At 39.2% G+C, this 18,677-nt stretch overlaps 1 protein-coding gene across 3 annotated transcripts in view; it reads left to right on the top strand.

Annotated features, from left to right (window-relative positions):
• Nucleotides 1-18,677, top strand: part of AGBL1 (AGBL carboxypeptidase 1) — a gene marked incomplete at its 5' end in the record, with an annotated part of 833,738 nt that overhangs the window by 76,129 nt on the left and 738,932 nt on the right. For 2 of the 3 annotated variants that reach the window (XM_079914833.1, XM_079914832.1), the window contains one exon: nucleotides 94-436. In XM_079914833.1, the coding sequence (XP_079770959.1) occupies nucleotides 282-436 (155 nt within the window). Of the gene's footprint in view, nucleotides 1-93; nucleotides 437-18,677 lie in introns of those variants that run through there. The other variant, XM_079914834.1, reaches the window with a different exon arrangement.

The raw sequence follows: 18,677 nt of genomic DNA, 5'->3' as shown, positions 1-18,677 counted from the left end.
CCCAAAGATCTGCTTACAGAAAAAATCTGCTCGGCAATTGCCTTGGCTATTCTGATTGACTATACAAAGGAGTAGGGCAATGGGCCACCAGAAAATGAAAAACATAATTTCATGGCTTGGGACCCTTTTGAGAAAGAGATAGTGTGGGAAGATAATGTGTGCTTTTCAGATAATCTTTAACTTCCAAGCCAGGGATAAAAGACCATAGAATTTCTCTGCTTTTAAGTTGCCTTTGGTAAGAAAGGTGATGGACCTCCCCTATCTTTTAGGCTCATTCTGTAATGCTGAAAATAATGCTTGGTTCAGATGGGTCAATAACTAGTGTGCTTTTGTCTTTCTCAGTCACCACAGGAGCCATGCTGGGAATTAATGGAGCGATGGAACTGCTTCTCAAGGTCATCACCCCTTATACCCAGAAGCGCACCCGAGTAATCAGGTACAGAGCAATTTTTAGTACTTTTGTCTTCTTTGTAGTAGATAGAGATATGGGAAGGGTCTCATAGATATTCTCTTGGTGCTTCCAGTTCACTGAGCGATGACTTCCCCCTTGTAGATATGGTACTATGATTTTATCCTGTCTCAACTCGCATCCCTCCCCACCCATGCATCATTGCCTCGGATTGTCACAACAACCTGAATGGATATAATATCATCTTCATTTTCAGATGAGGGAACTCAGATGTGGAGAGAGTCTTATCCAAGGTCACAATGCTAGAAAAAGGCAGAGTTGAGATTTGAATCCAGCCAGATCTGTCTGACTCAAAAGCCCTTGTTTTTTGCCTGAAGCCTTCAGGTATCTCTTTTAATCACAGACTCTACCATAGTGAGTACAGCCCTTAAAAGACAGTTCAGACATGATAGGGAAAGGTGATGCTCTCAGGGTTCCTAAATTTCTGATATGAAATTCTGATTGTGTGCTAGTTTTGAGATGTGTTTTTATGATTGGAAAGTGAAACTCAGCTATTCTCCCTGGCCCTGCCTCCTGGAGTGGAGAGAATTGAATCACAAACTTAAAAAAAGGGAGACGGTCAGAGACGCAGGCTTTAGAGATATTTGGAACCAATAAGATCCATCATTTATGGGAGTGACTCAGCGAGGACCTTGAAAGAATATTAGAAAAAATTCAGACAATTTCCAAGATATATGGGGTCATTTGGCAAAGTAGCATTTCCATGACCAGCCATGAGATTTTCTGCATCCCAGCATCGGTCGTCAGCTCATCTTCCACCTGATTATTTTTCTCTTGGGTCACCACAATAATGCCATTATCATCCATTCTCACCTGCAGCTCTCTACACCAGCATTTCCTAGAGTGAAAAACATTATATCTTGGTTAAAAAAAAAAAAAAAATTCTCATCAAATATATTGAGCAGTACTGGGTTAAACAAAGTTAGGTATGTTTCTTTACTGTAAGACTTCTCAAAGCCTTCATAAAGCCAACACACATTCAGAATGTTCAAGATGGGTATGTAGTATATACCCTTTTCCAAAACTAATTTGGTTAGGGAACTATTTTTGTTTGCAGACCACCTTTTTTGGGGGGAGTTGGTGTTGCATGTGCCTCATTTGAGAAATCTCTTCTCTGAAGTGCAAATGTATTGCAAAATGGGATTCAGCTACATTCTGTCAAGGGATCCTCATTTAGTTAAGTATAAAACTTCAGAGTCACAAGCTCAGTGACCAAAGAAATGAACTTTCTTGGTTTTTCTGAAATTATATTTTATTTCCCTCTTAAACTTCCATTATTCATTTTGAATATGTTTGATTTGGATATTTCAGTTTTGATCGTGGTGTGTAGGCCTTTGCTGCTGACATATGCAGTCTTAACGTGTCCTTTGGTCAGCAATCCATGAGCCATATCTTTTTGCCTTACTCACCAGGACTCTTCTAATCTGCTGTTGTCTCCATGTATCTCTTTGGCAGCTCAGGAATGTTTGGTTGCCTACCCTACATCATGTGAAAATCCAGTGATGTCTCCTGGGCCCATCCACATACCAGTATCACACAGTACTCACGCGGGTACCATGTTGTTTGGAGAGCTCCTCTAGGCAAGCCCTTCCCAGCTTACCTTGGCACTAGGCCCTTCCCTTCTGGGATCCTGATAGCTTTTATTGTCTTCCCTATTCAGATTGAGCTAGGGGGAGTAAGCAACAAAGCACAGAAGCCCCCTTCTCAGAGACTCTTGCTAGTTGCCAGCTCTATTGCTTTTTTTCTCCTGGAAAGTAACCCCAGGGATAAACAGGGGTAGATGTTTCTGATGACGAAATGACTCTTCAGGGACCTCGGGCATATTTCTGCATTTCTGGTCTATTCTGTAAAAGTTAGACAAGATGATTCACCTTCTTGATCCAAATGCCAAATTAAAACCAAACCTCCATCGGGGAGAGGCTTTTCCACCAACCATTTCGATAGAGCTGTCATTGCCATGGCATTTATTATGTGCTCTGCCCCATGCTGAGCTCTTAGCATGCATTATCTCATTTGATCCTCTCCTCTCTTCTGCGAGGCAGGTGCTATTACTCTCCCCAATTTTACAGGGAAAAAAAAAATTGAAGCTGAAAGAAGTTAAGTAACATGCCGGGATTTAAGTGCAAGAGCTGGAATTTAAACCCTGTCTGATACATGAGCCTTAGCTCTTAAACCACCACCGGAGTACCTTACACAGTCTATGTCCAGCAGTTGATTTCTAAACCACCATATATAAGACAATCACAAGCGGTTAAACTTTGTTTAAATTTCTGTTACCTAAATGTATGTTTCATCTAAACGCACATACTCATGGACCAATTTGCTTAATGATAGGGGGAGTCTTTCTCCTCCATCGTATGGCTCTTTCCTCCCAAAGGCGAAATAAATGTCTGTTCCCTCTGCTTTTGAATTCTTTCTGAAAGCTGCCTTGTTTTCTGCCTTACCCCCAGCCTCCAGCAGCAAGACAAGAGCAAAGGTGCTAAAATCAGAAGACCCGCCTTGTCCCCCTCTTTCTAGCTGATTCCTTGGCGAGTCATTTATCCTTTCTTAACTAAACTGTTACATTTCTCAAAGTGTGAATATCAAGTCCTACCTCTTAGGTTTGTTGGGGGCATTAAGAAATACTGTGCCAAAAATCTTGGAAGCTTTAAGGTGCTTTAATATTGTTCCTCGTTATGAATATAAATGCTGTTGGGTACTTGGCTGCCTGCTTCAGATCTGGCAGCAAAGCTAGAGGCGAACACGCAGATGGGAAGTTTCTGCCACTACTCACCTTCTCACATGAACTCCGTTTCCCAAATAGTAACTAAGTTGTACCCCAATGAGTTCTACTCAACTCGACTTGGATGCCAGAACTTGTGGGTTTGAAGGGGTCTTTCAGGGATGAAGTAACATGTCAGGGGACGTGAATAGCTTTACTGAGTGTCAGCCTCCAAATGCTAGCAAGCCCCGGGAGAGTTATTCTTGGATGCCTCTGTAGGAACAGATGCCCAGCGTTGTGTCACTATGACTCCTCCCTGCCCTGGAGATTAAACCTGCCCTATTTCTCTAGCACAAACCTAAAATTAGTGATGCAGCTGTCCTCCAATAAAACCCTGTCTCCAGATAGTATTCAGGGCAAGATTTATGACAGAGAAACAAACCGCACACCTTCTAGAGACAAGGGGCATGCAGAGCAATGTCACTCACCCTCTGTGGCCTTGTGCCAGCCCTCACTCTCAGGGGAGGTGGCTATTCCAAGCCTTCCTCACTTCCCAAATACCCATGGTGCTGGCAGAGTCTTACTGTCATAGATTTGTGTCGGCTTGCACCTGTTCCTTCATGACCATTGCTTTAGTCTGAGCAGTTTTCTTCAGACCTAGACAGCTCCTGTAGCCCTCCCACTGGTATTTCCTGACTTCAAAGCAATCAAGATTGTGTCCCTATCTCCATCTCCATGCTTCCCTTTTAGTCCTCCTCTCATCTTTCTTTCTATCCAGCTACCCCTGCACCTGGGATGCCCTGTCCTGTTCCAGATCTTTCCTCATGTGCTTCCCTCCCTCTGGAAGGGCAGCCCTGCCTTATTGAATGGCAGAAGCTGCCCCCATTCTTCAGACCCCACCTTATGGTACCTGCTTCACCTCACCAGACAAAAGGAATTTCCCCTCCTCCAGCACTTTGTTCATATTTTCCTTTACTATATATCAGATTTGACTCTGTACCATGTTGGCGTGTGTGTCTTCTCTCCCATATAAATTCTAAACCTCCTAAAGGTAAAAGTCAAATTATATTTATCTTGCTGTTATCCATTGGTCCTACCCAAGTGCCAGGACCATGGTAGGCTCTTTCAATTCAAAAGAAATTCTTCAATTAAAAAAATTTTATATTTTTTGAATAACCTATCTAATGATGAATAAAAGCCAACATTTACTGAGTGGGTGCTATAGTAGGCACTTCATATTTATTATCTTATTATTTCTTGGTACCAAGCCAACTTCACATTTGAGGTTCTATCATGTCTACACATGTCTGGGAAATGAAGTAGCTGAACTTTCTTGCATGAGGGACTGAGGTGCCTTTCGGGAGGGGACTCATTCTAGAGAATGAGAAGCAGCAACCGTCAGCTTGAAAGAGAACAAAGTCTCACTGGAGGGGGGTCTTTTGTCTCTTACTTAGAGTTGTCTGGGGAAACTGACTGAGATTGGCAGAAGAGAAAGATCTGCGTTTGAGGGGATGTGATGGGCAGCATTGACATTCAAATTTTGCTTCCTATTTGAGACAGAGCTAGGCTTCCAGTATTTGGTGTGATAATCCATTCGGCTGGAATTTATGGAGCTTTAGAATTTATGGGGGAACTTTTTATAGAATCAGGGAGGGAAAAATGACACAGGGCCAGGGTGAGCTAGCTCTTGCTAGCTTGCTCTACTGTGAACAAGTTTGTTTATCTGCACCAAAGCTGTCTTTGAGCTTTCCAAATTCACTAAGTAGAAAAATTTTTTGGGGCAAAGATGAATTGCTTGTCTGTGACTGACTCATCTTGTGACCTTAGAAGAGTCTGTGTTTGTTCCATGTCTCAACACCTTCTGTACCTTTGTGCCCTCATTTCCAGGGTGGACCTAAGGGTCTTGGTAAAAATAATGACAATTTCCACTGTCTGTCCACGTAACTATTTCCAAAGCGTGGCCAACATTTTCACATGGTAATAGTTAACCCAACATTTGAAGCTGAATTATCAGCTGTTATCATTGGTTTATTTCCCAGGACTTTAAACTCTGTTGGCCTCTCTTGCCTCAAAAACATCAGAGTCAATCAGAAACGGGTTGAGTCTTCCTAGCAGAGGTTGGACCTTGAGCTCCATTGTATTCCCTGACCATTGCACCATCCTTTGAGAAAGGGAACTCAGGACATCCATGAGCTGAGATGGTTCCTTCATCCTTCATTTACAGTTTCTCTGGAGCTTTCCCAAGAAGGCAGGAGGTCAGGAAATGTGCTGTTCAGGACCTTGCTGGTCTAACCCTCACAGAAGACAGCATTTCCAGTATTCACACCCCCTCAATGTCCTCTCAGGCTTTCAGCAGGGCTCTCATGCTGTGAGTTATACTCATCAGGCTCAGGAGTTCCTGGGTGCCTGGGTTTCTATGAGGTCATGGTGTTCAGAGGCTGTGTGCTTTACCTGGGCTCAAACACTTCGACAAGAGGAGAAGAGGGATGTGTTGGGTCTTTAGCAAGCCTCATAAGCAAATTCTTCAGCTTAGTCTCTTGTTGTCTGTGCGTAGAATAGTTTTAAGTGATCTTCTCCCTTCAAAGTCCTGATCTCAGGGCATCTCTGGCATTTGAGCTTTGGCTGAGTTCAGGATTACTAGGCATTGCTTCGTTGACAGCTCTTTATGGTGATTTCATCTTCAGTTTGTAAGCTCTAAAATATGTCCTGCACCTCTTTTCCCTTCCCCCAAAATCCCTACTTTTTTTTTCAGAGCCAGACCTTCTGGGCTTTCTCCGACCATCATACCATTCCACTTTTTGGATGAGTGCAGACTCAACCAAAGCTAATGCGTTCCCTGAGATCATGAGCGATTGGGTGACTCAGCTACTTTGTCACTGAGACAAAGAAGCAAAATCTCCTGTTTTTCAAAATAGCTACTGAATTTCTCCCTGGGTGTTCATTTTCCCCTTACCCTCCCATTAATGGCTTTGTGACTTTTGCTGTTCTCTGTTCAATATAATTAGACTCTGTGGTCTCCAGAGCAAGGGCTCACATTGGGGTTTCAGAAACCGTGTGCTCCCGATCACTTGGACTCAGATACCTTGGAACAGGAACAAAAAAATTCCACCCCAGCCCTACAAGTACTTCTATTGGGAATGAGCAACACAGGCTCAACTTACTGACAGAGTGATTAGTGCGTTTACCACCTGACTCCAAGCCTGTAGTTGATGGTGGAATGAATAGTTTCCTACATATATTAAACCTTGGTGACTAGGTTTGTTGGTTTAAATCCCTCTCATCTTTTTTGGGAAGCCAGTAATCCCTCCCTGATTAGGGCCGGTCATAGATATTCAAGTCATAGGATCTAAAGTTAGAAGGTCCTTAAGGATCTGCTGGTCTAGCTCCTTCATTTTAAGACGAGGTGACTGAAACTCAGAGACTGAACTAAGCCCTCTAACCTAATTTCAAGACACTATTCATTTCTCTAAGATGCTCTACTGTATAATGAAAATCAAACTTGCCTTGAAGTAGGATTTTTAACATTTATTTGACAACATTGTAAGTGTCTGTCTTGGTGCTAGGCACGGGGGTTTGAAAACAGCAGAAGGTGGACCCTGTCTTTCAAGTTGGTGACAGTCTATGGCAACAGTAACAGTGCAGTGTGGGAGGAACTTTCTGACTCAGTGTTGGGCTTATTAAATGGACTGACTTCCTGTTCTGTGGAAAGGTCCTCATCATGCCTTTATCTGGAAATGCCCTTAGAGCTGAGCTAGAAGGACTTCTGTTGTGGGCCCTGTTCCTTAGGAGGCCCAGGACTTTGGAGAGCCTGCCTGGAAATGTGTAAAGTACTCCTTTGGGCCTGAGATGGGCTTGGGTGGGCAGTGTATCAACAGGGCTCCAGTCTGTTCCTCCCCCTTCAGGGTGCTCTCTGATGCCCTAAAACCTCAGTGAGGTGGACTGGATACCTTGAGGAGGAGAAGCTCTGGAACACATGCATATGGGGCTGTCCTGAGACTCCATGGCCAGTCCTTGATTCAAGGGGGATGATCTGGCAAGGAGATCACTCTTGCGGTCTGGTGTGGTATTTTGTCCTCAGCATGACATGAGATGGGGCAGACGGAATGTTGCTGACATGCTGATTTTGAGTGCATCCAGTTGTTTGTATAGACAGAATCCCAAAACAAAACAAAACTAAACTAAACTTCCTGGGCCTGCATACCCTAGGACGGTCATACGTGCCCTGCTTTGCCCTGGTGAGGGTTCTCTACAGAAACTCCATTCTCATCTTTATCTGCTGAAGCCAGCTGTGCCCATATCTCTTCATGGATTTGCCTCCATTTCCCCTCTGTAGACTGGAGGCAGGCTCTTAAGAATTTTCACTTTCCATAGAAATTAATCTTATAGCCCAACCTGACTCAGCAAGGAGCATTTGCAAAGAAGTTTGTATCTTCCTGTAAATCAGGTGGGAGAGCCCAGTTCAGGACACTGGTCCACAAGAGACCTCCCAGCTCCACGTAATATCAGACGGTGAAAATCTCCCAGAGATCTCCATCTCAACGCCAAGACCCAGCTCTACTCAATGACCAGCAAGCTACAGCTCTGGACACCCTATGCCAAACAACAAGCAAGACAGGAACACAACCCTATCTATTAGCAGAGAAGCTGCCTAAAATCATAATAAGGCCACAGACACCCCAAAGCACACCACCAGATGTGGACCTGCCCAGTAGAAAGACAAGATCCAGCCTTATCCACCAAAATACAGGCATTAGTCCCCTTCACCAGGAAGCCTACACAACCCACTGAACCAACCTTAGACACTGGGGACAGACACCAAAAACAACAGAAACTATGAACCTGCAGCCTGCAAAAAGGAGACCCCCAAAACAGTAATTTAAGCAAATGAGAAGACAGAGAAACACACAGAAGATGAAGGAGCAAGGCAAAAACCCACCAGACCTAACAAATGAAGAGGAAATAGGCAGTCTACCTGAAAAAGAATTCAGAATAATGATAGTAAAGATGATCCAAAATCTTGGAAACAGAATGGAGAAAATACAAGAAACGTATAACAAGGACCTAGAACAGCTAAAGAGCAAACAAACAGTGATGAACAACACAATAAAAGAAATTAAAAACTCTCGGGCTTCCCTGGTAGTTCAGTGGTTAAGAATCCGTCTGCCAGTGCAGGGGACACAGGTTCAAGCCCTTGTCTGGGAAAATCCCACGTGCCGCAGAGCAACTAAGCTGGTACACTACAACTACTGAGCCTGCATTCTGGAGCCTGTGAGCCACAACTACTGAAGCTCACATGCCACAACTACTGAAGCCCGCGTGCCTAGAGCCCGTGGCACGCAACGAGAGATGCCACTGCAATGAGAAGGCCACGCACCGCAACAAAGAGTCACCCCCGCTCGCCACAACTAGAGAAAGCCCACACACAGCAAAGAAGACTGAGCACAGTGAAAAATAAATAAATTTTAAAAAATTCTCTAAAAGGGATCAATAGCAGAATAACTGAGGCAGAAGAACGGATAAGGGAACTGGAAGGTAAAATAGTGGAAATAACAACTGCAGAGCGGAATAAAGAAAAAAGAATGAAAAGGATTGAGGACAGTCTCAGAGACCTCTGGGACAACATTAAACGCACCAACATTCGAATTATAGGGGTCCCAGAAGAAGAAGAGAAAAACAAAGTGACTGAGAAATAATTTGAAGAGGTTATAGTTGAAAATTTCCCTAACATGGGAAAGGAAATAGTTAATCACATCCAGGAAGCACAGAGTCCCATACAGGATAAATCCAAGGAGAAACACACAAAGACACAATTAATCAAACTATCAAAAATTAAATACAAAAAAAAAATTAAAAGCAGCGAAGGAAAAACAACAAATAACACACAAGGGAATCCCCATAAGGTTAACAGCTGATCTTTCAGCAGAAACTCTGAAAGCCAGAAGGGAGTGGCAGGACATATGTAAAGTGATGAAGGAGAAAAACCTTCAACCAAGATTACTCTACCCAGCAAGGATCTCATTCAGATTTAACGGAGAAACTAAAACCTTTACAGATAAGCAAAAGCTAAGAGAATTCAGCACCACGAAACCAGCTTTACAACAAATGACAGAGGAACTTCTCTAGGCAAGAAACACAAGGGAAGGAAAAGACCTACAATAACGGACCCAAAACAATTAAGAAAATGGTAATAGGAACATACATATCGATAATTACCTTAAATGTAACTGGATAAAATGCCCAAACCAAAAGACGTAGACTGGCTGAATGCATACAAAAACAAGACTGGTATATATGCTGTCTACAAGACACTCACCTCAGACCTAGGGACACATACAGACTGAAAGTGAGGGGATGGAAAAAGACATCCCATGCAAATGGAAACCAGAAGAAAGCTGGAGTAGCAATTCTCATATCAGGCAAAGTAGACTTTAAAACAAAGACTATTAAAAGAGTCAAAGAATGACACAACATAATGGTCAGGGGATCAATCCAAGAAGATATAACAGTTGTAAATATTTATGGACCCAGCATAGGAGCATCCCAATACATAAGGCAAATACAGCCATAAAAGTGGAAATCAATAGTAACACAATCATACTAGAGGACTTTAACACCCCATTTTCACCAATGGACAGATAATCCAAAATGAAAATAAATAAGGAAACACAAGCTTTAAATGGTACATTAAACAAGATGGACTTAATTAATATTTATAGGACATTCCATACAAAAACAACAGAATACACATTCTTCTCAAGTGCTCATAGAACATTCTACAGGATAGATCATATCGTGGGTCGGAAATCAGACCTTGGTAAATTTAAGAAAAGTGAAATCGTATCAAGTATCTTTTCTGACCACAACACTATGAGACTAGATATCAATTACAGGAAAAAATGTGTAAAAAATACAAACACATTGGAGGCTAAAGAATACTACTTAATAACCAAGAGATCACTGAAGAAATCAAAGAGGAAATCAAAAAATACCTAGAAACAAATGACAATGGAGACACGACGACCCAAAACCTATGGGATGCAGCAAAAGCAGTTCTAAGAGGGAAGTTTATAGCAATAAAATCCTACTTTAAGAAACAAGAAACATCTCAAATAAACAACCTAACCTTACACCTAAAGCAATTAGAGAAAGAAGAACGAAAACCCCGAAGTTAGCAGAAGGAAGGAAATCATAAAGATCAGATCAGAAATAAATGTAAAAGAAATGAAGAAAACAACAGCAAAGATCAATAAAACTGAAAGGTGGTTCTTTGAGAAGATGTACAAAGTTGATAAACCATTAACCAGACTCATCAAGAAAAAAAGGGAGAAGACTCAAATCAATAGAATTAGAAATGAAAAAGGAGAAGTAACAACAGACACTGCAGAAATACAAAGGATCATGAGAGATTACTACAAGCAACTCTATGCCAATAAAATGGACAACCTGGAAGAAATGGACAAATTCTTAGAAATGCACAACCTTCCAAGACTGAACCAGGAAGAAACAGAAAATATTAACAGACCGATCACAAGCACTGAAATTGAGACTGTAATTAAAAATCTTCCAACAAACAAAAGCCCAGGGCCAGATGGCTTCACAGGTGAATTCTATCAAACATTTAGAGAAGTGTTAACACCTATCCTTCTCAAACTCTTGCAAAATATAGCCGAGGGAGGAACACTCCCAAACTCATTCTACAAGGCTACCATCACCCTGATACCAAAACCAGACAAAGATGTCACAAAGAAAGAAAACTACAGGCCAATATCACTGATGAACATAGATGCAAAAATCCTCAACAAATTACTAGCAAACAGAATCCAACAGCACATTAAAAGGATCATACACCATGATCAAGTGGGGTTTATCCCAGCAATGCAAGGATTCTTCAATATATGCAAATCAATCAATGTGGTACACCATGTTAACAAATTGAAGGAGGAAATCTATATGATCATCTTAATAAATGCAGAGAAAGCTTTTGACAAAATTCAACACCCATTTATGATAAAAACCCTCCATAAACTAGGCATAGAGGGAACTTTCCTTAACATAATAAAGGCCATGTATGACAAATCTACAGCCAACATTGTCCTCAGTGGTGAAAAGCTGAAACCATTTTCATAAAATCAGGAACAGTACACTCTCACCACTCTTATTCAACATAGTTTTGGAAGTTTTAGCCAGAGCAATCAGAAAAGAAAAGAAATAAAAGGAATCCATATCAGAAAAGAAGAAGTAAAGCTGTCACTGTGTGTAGATGACATGATACTATACATAGAGAATCCTAAAGATGCTACCAGAAAACTACTAGAGCTAATTAATGAATATGGTAAAGTAGCAGGACAAAAAATTAGTGCACAGAAATCTCTTGCATTCCTATACACTAATGATGAAAAATTTGAAAGTGAATTTAAGAAAACACTCTCATGTACCATTGCAACAAAAAGAATAAAATATCTAGGAATAAACCTATGTAATGAGACAAAAGACCTGTATGCAAAAAATTATAATAAACTGATAAAAGAAATTAAAAATGATACAAATAGATGGAGAGATATACCATGTTCTTGGATTGGAAGAATCAACATTAGGAAAATGACTCTACTACCCACAGCAATCTACAGATTCAATCCAATCCCTATCAAACTACCACTGGCATTTTTCACAGAACTAGAACAAAATATTTCACAATTTGTATGGAAACACAAAAGACCCTGTGTAGCCAAAGCAGTCTTGAGAAAGAAAAGCGGAGCTGGAGGAATCAGGCTCCCTGACTTCAGACTATACTACAAAGCTACAGTAATCGAGACAGTATGGTACTGGCACAAAAACAGAAAGATAAATCAGTGGAACAGGATAGAAAGCCCAGAGATAAACCCACGCATATATGGTCACCTTATTTTTGTTAAAGGAGGCAAGAATATACAATGGAGAAAAGACAGCCTCTTCAATAAGTGGTGCTGGGAAAACTGGACAGCTACATGTAAAAGAATGAAATTAGATCACTCCCTAACACCATACACAAAAATAAACTCAAAATGGATTAAAGACCTTAATGTAAGGCCAGACAGCATAAAACTCTTAGAGGAAAACATAGACAGAACTCTCTATGACATAAATCACAGCAGGATCCTTTTTAACCCACCTCCTAGAGAAATGGAAATAAAAACAAAAATAAACAAATGGGACCTAATGAAACTTAAGAGCTTTGCAGAGCAAAGGAAACCATAAACAAGATGAAAATACAATCCTCAGAATGGGAGAAAATATTTGCAAATGAAGCAACTGACAAAGGATTAATCTCCAAAATTTACAAGCAGCTCATGCTGCTCAATATCAAAAAAACAAACAAGCCAATCCAAAAATGGTCAGAAGACCTAAATAGACATTTCTCCAAAGAATATATGCAGATTGCCAACAAACACATGAAAGAATGCTCAACATCATTAATCATTAGAGAAAAGGCAGTCAAAACTACAATGAGGTATCACCTCACACTGGTCAGAATGGCCATCATCAGAAAATCTACAAACAATAAATGCTGGAGAGGGTGTGAAGAAAAGGGAACCCTCTTGCACTGTTTGTGGGAATGTAAATTGATACAGCCACTATGGAGAACAGTATGGAGGTTCCTTAAAAAAGTAAAAATAGAACTACCATATGACCACACAGTCCCACTACTGGGCATATATCCTGAGAAAAGCATAAATCAGAAAGTGTCATTTGGGCTTCCCTGGTGGCGCAGTGGTTGAGAGTCCACCAGCCGATGCCGCGGACATGTGTTCGTGCCCTGGTCCGGGAAGATCCTATATGCCGCAGAGCGGCTGGGCCCGTGAGCCATGGCCGCTGAACCTGCACGTCCAGAGCCTGTGCTCCGCAACGGGAGAGGCCACAACAGTGAGAGGCCCGCATACCGCAAAAGAAAAAGTGTCATGTACCAAAATGTTCATTGCAGCTCTATTTTACAATAGCCAGGACATGGAAGCAACCTAAGTGTCCATCATCAGATGAATGGATAAAGAAGATGAACCACATATATACAATGGAATATTACTCAGCCATAAAAAGAAACAAAATTGAGTTATTTGTAGTGAGGTGGATGGACCTAGAGTCTGTCATACAGAGTGAAATAAGTCAGAAAGAGAAAAAACAAATACTGTATGCTAACACATATATATGGAATCTAAAAAAAAAAAAAGGCCACGAAGAACCTAGGGGCAAGATAGGAATAAAGACACAGACCTACTAGAGAATGGACTTGAGGATATGGGGAGGGGGAAGGGTAAGCTGTGACAAAGTGAGAGGGTGGCATGGACATATATACAGAACCAAAAGTAAAATAGATAGCTAGTGGGAGACAGCTGCATAGCACAGGGAGATCAGCTTGGTGGCTGGTGACCACCTAGAGGGGTGGGATAGGGAGGGTGGGAAGCAGGGAGATGCAGGAGAGAAGAGATATGGGAACATATGTATATGTATAACTGATTCACTTTGTTATAAAGCAGAAACTAACACACCATTGTAAAGCAATTATAATCCAATAAAGATGTTTAAAAAGTAAATAAAAGAAAATAAAGAAAATGAAAGAGTCAATGGCTAGAAAACATTAGTCTGCCATTTAAAAAATTGAATTATTATATATCAGGTTTGAATTTTTTCAAGTGTTACATAGTGGGTGTTCAATAAATGCCAGCGGAATAAATGAGCACTGTTGTTTTAATTTGTCTGAAATGCACTCTTTTAACCATTTATTCATTCAATAAATGTCTTAGGTATTTATTATCAGCAGAGATGTGTGGGCTTTAAGACGAAAATACATAGTCCTTGCCCCTTAAGGCACTTACAGATACATGCACAATAAAATAAATAATATAATGGCAAGATGTTCAAAGAAGGAGGATCTTAGTCTAGCCAGGAACTGTCAAGGAGGAACTCACTAAAAAGGCAGCTTTTGGTTTGAAATAGGAAAGGATTTTCGAAGATGTAAGATTATAAAAGAAGAACCCTCCAGGCAGAGGCAGAAGCAAGTGCAAAGACAAAAAAAGCAAGAAAAGATGGTGGGTTCATATGTGGCTGGAATATACTGCAAGAGTGTAGGGCAGGGAGCTCACCCAAATTGATTTGGAACACTCCAATATCTTTTTGGTTTTTTAAAATAATCCTCTATTTAAAATTTTTTTTACAAATTTTATTTATTTATCTATCTATCTATCTATCTATCTATCTATCTATCTATCTATCTATCTACCTTTGGCTGCGTTGGGTCCTCGTTGCTGTGTGCAGGTTTCTGTAGTTGCGGTGAGTGGGGATTGCTCCTCGTTGTGACGTGCAGGCCTCTCATTGCGGCAGCCTCTCTTGCTGTGGAGCACGGGCTCTAGGCACATGGGCCTTAGTAGTTGCGGCTTGCAGGCTCAGTAGTTGTGGTGCACGGGCTTATTTGCTCTGCGGCATGTGGGATATTCCGAGACAAGGGCTCGAACCTATGTCCCCTGCATTGACAGGCAGACTCCCAACAACTGTGCCACCAGGGAAGCCCCCGATATCTTGATAGCAGTAAAAGAATGGAAATACATAATTCACGAAGAGGAAATAGAAAAACCAATAATCTCATGAAAATATTCAATTTGCCCAATAATCAGAGACAATTTAGATCAAGATACCAGTTTCACAAATCAGAGTAGCAAAGATTTTTAAAAATAATATTGTTGGTGAGGATTCAATAAGATGAGCACTCATATATGCTGCTAAGAATGTAGATTGATAAAACCTTCCTGAAAACAATGGGATGATGTATATCGTTTTTTTTTATTAAGTTTCCATTTCTTAAGCATTTCTTGAAATCTGTCCAGAATATCATTGAGAAAGGTGGATGAAGATTTGTGCACAAAAATGTCAATCGCGGTATTATTTATAATTGAAAATACTATAACCAGAAAGTCTGATAACATGGGATGCACAGTAAAAGTGATATATTTATACATCATAATGTTATGTAGCAACATACAAAAAATAGATTACAGATGATGTTTACCAGTGGTACTAGCTTATGACAAGAAAAAAAATAAGGTTCAAAATACAGAATGGTCTCAACTATGTAAAAAAACATGCATACAACTTCTGTTTCAGGCCAAGATGGAAGAACTAGGATCACATTTATCTTCCCATCTGAAAAAAATTGCAGATAAAATATATTTTAAAAAATGTTTCAAAAGATACTAGACATCAGGTAATGAATAACAGTGATCCCTGGGAGATGCACCTTAAATTATACCAGTTAATGTCTTAAGAGAGTTTCTGGTTTGCAGTGCAGGAAGGGGAACCTCAGTAAGCCTGGTGGATGGCCTGAGTTGAGGAGACAGAGTTGAGGAGCTAGGGCTAGAAGTATGCAGACGCCAAGGTGTTTAGAATCATAGGCCAGAGTACTGGAAGAAAGAGAGCTGTGCAAAAAGAAAGAACCCTGGAGAGCTTCAGAGGTTCTCATTCAAGTATTCAGCTAGATGTTGGTCAGTATATATTATACTTGTTGGGAAACTGCTCAAAGCCAGGGAAAGACCACCTGAAAGGAATGGAGAAAACAATGCCTGGTGCTCAAACAGGGCTGAAAATAATGCTTGGTTTTACAAAGCAGACTGGAGAACCTCGTGATTTGTGGGGCATTGGGTAGAGTGCACAGAAGAGTATTACCTCAGTAGTAGGGAGGAGTGAGCTCTAAACTCAACACTGCTGTGGCCCTACTTATCAAATATTAAAAGAAGACCTGGAAGGATAAAACTCTCCAAGAAACTTAACTGCATCTCAGGACCAAGATTCAGAATATTTATAGGAATACAAAAATATTCAGCATTCAACAAGGTAAAGGTTATAATGTCCAGAATCCAGTAAAAAATTATCACAGGAAAATACTACTCGTGATGAAGAGATAAATCATTAAATCAAGAAACAACCCAGAACTGAGATAGATGTTAGAATTCTCAGGCAAGAACATTAAAAAGTTATTCTAACATATGTTCAAATGTTAAGTAAAGATGCAGAAGATATTTAAAAAGACTCAAATTGAACTTCTAGCGATGAAAGGTACATTTTGCAAGAGGTTAATATGCTGGACTGAATTAAGGCAAATTGGACATGGCAGATGAAAAGATAAGTGAACTTGAAGATATAGCAAAAAAAGTTTCCAAAATGAAGTGCAGAAAAAAAAAAAATAAGAAGAGAGCACCAGTGAATCAGGGGACAATTTCAAGCAGCCTAATATACATATGATTGGAGTCCTTGGAGAGAGGAGAGACAGGTAAGAACAGAAAAAATATTTGAAGAAATGATGGTTTAAATCTTTTAAGTATCATGAAACTATAAAGTCAGAGATTCAAGAAACTCAATAAATCACAGGCACGAGGAACATGAAGAAAACCACTCTAACACAAATTATTATCAAATTGCTCAAAACCAGTGATAAAGAAAAATATCTTAAAAGAAGCCAGAAAAAAAGAGACACATTATGCACATAAGAACAAAGCTAATAATGCAACTGATTTCTCTTTGGAAGCAATGCAAGTGGGGGAAAAAAATAAAGAACAGTGGAGCAGCATCTTTAAAATATAAAATTCTGTATGCCATTAAAGTATATTTCAAAAATGCAGATGAAATAGACTTTTCAAACATACAAAAACTGAAGAATTAGTCTCATGAAAAGAAATGTTAAAAAAACCCTCATGCAGAAAGAAAATAGTACCAAGTAGAAAGATGTATTTACTCAAAAAACAGAATAGCATTGGAAATAGTAACTACTATTTCCAGTAGTAAGTATAAATAATAAATATAAGTATAAATATAAAATAATAAGTATAAAAAATAGTAAGTATAAAAAATATAAGTATTTTTAAAATAGTTAAAATTTAAGTAATTTAAAAATAAGTATTTTTAAAATACTTTAAGTATTTTTAAAATACTTAAATTTTAAGTAATTTAAAAATAAGTATAAAAATAATAAGTATAAATAATAAATGAATAAGTATATTTGATTTTTGACTTGTTACTTTAATTTCTTTAACAGATAGTTAAGTGCTTCAGTAAAAATAGTAACAGTGTAGTCTGGAGTTGATATACCACGTAAAGTTAAAATGTGTAACTACAGAGGCACAAAGGTCAGGATGGGAGAAATGGAAATATCCTGTGGTAATGGTCTTATACATGAAATAGGGTAGCAACACTTGAAAGTACACTGTGATATATTAAAAATATATACTAAAGCAACCACTAAAATAATAAAGCAAAGAGTTATAGCTACTAAGAGAACCAAAATGAAAAAATGGAATAAAAATATTCAGTTTAATCCAAAAAAAGGTAGAAGAAGAGGAAAGGATGATTAAGCAACAAATGTTAAATATAAAAAGAAAATAGGAAGATGATATATTTATACTTAACCACATCAATAAGATATAAATGGTCTTAATACTCCAATTATCATACTGATAAGAAAGCAAGACTCAACAATATGCTGCATACAAGAAACACACTTTAAATAAAAAGGCACAAGTAGGTTAAAAGCAAAAGGATGAAAAAGATACACCAAGCTAATACTAATCAAAATAAAGCTAGTAGAGTGCCTATACTAATATGAGATAAAGTGGATTTCAAAGGAAAGAAACAGCCAATATCTCTTATAAAATAGAGATGCAAATATCCTTAACTCAGTTTTAGAAAACTGATATCAACAGTGTATAAAAGTATCAAGACCAATTGGGATTTATCCCAGGAAGGCAAGGTTGGTTTAACATGCATAAACCATTCTCTATAATTTATCATATAAAAAAACATAAAAAACTAATAACATGATTATTTTACTAGACACAGAGAAAAACATTTGATAAAATTCAGCATTACTTTCTGATAAAAATTCAACAAATTATGAATAGAAAGGAACTTAATAAATAACACTTATGAAAACCTTTAGGTAGCATCATACTAAATGGTGAAAGAGTGCTGATCTGATGGTGATCTGAGTGTTTTCCCACTAAGATCAGAAGCAAGACTAGAATGTCCACTCTCACCACTTCTACTCAACATTGATTTGGAGATGCTAGCCAAGGCAATGAGGCAAGAAAACAAATAAAATCGAGACATCCAGATGGGTAAGACAGATGTAAAACTCTTTATTTGCAGATGATATGATCGTCTATGTAGAAATTCTGATGGAATCTACACACACACAAAAGGTACAAGGAGTACTAATTGAGTGTACCAAAGTTCCAGGATGCAAAATCAGTATACAAAATAATTCTATTTCTATAGAATGCAACAAACCATTGGAAACAAAAATTTTTCAAAATACAATTTATGATAGTGTCAAAAATATGAAATACTCAGGGATAAACCCAACAGAAGATGCAAAAGATCTGTACACTGCAAGCTACAAAACATTGCTGAAACAAATTTATGAAGACCTAAATAAATGGATAGAGTTCATGGCTCAGTAGACTCAATATTGTTAAGATGTCAGTTTTCCTT

This window comes from Stenella coeruleoalba (genome assembly GCF_951394435.1).
Source record: "Stenella coeruleoalba genome assembly, chromosome: 2".
In the NCBI taxonomy this organism is placed as follows: Eukaryota; Metazoa; Chordata; class Mammalia; order Artiodactyla; family Delphinidae; genus Stenella; species Stenella coeruleoalba.
Note: the sequence above shows the minus strand (reverse complement) of the source record. Positions and strands in the feature narration are given on the sequence as shown.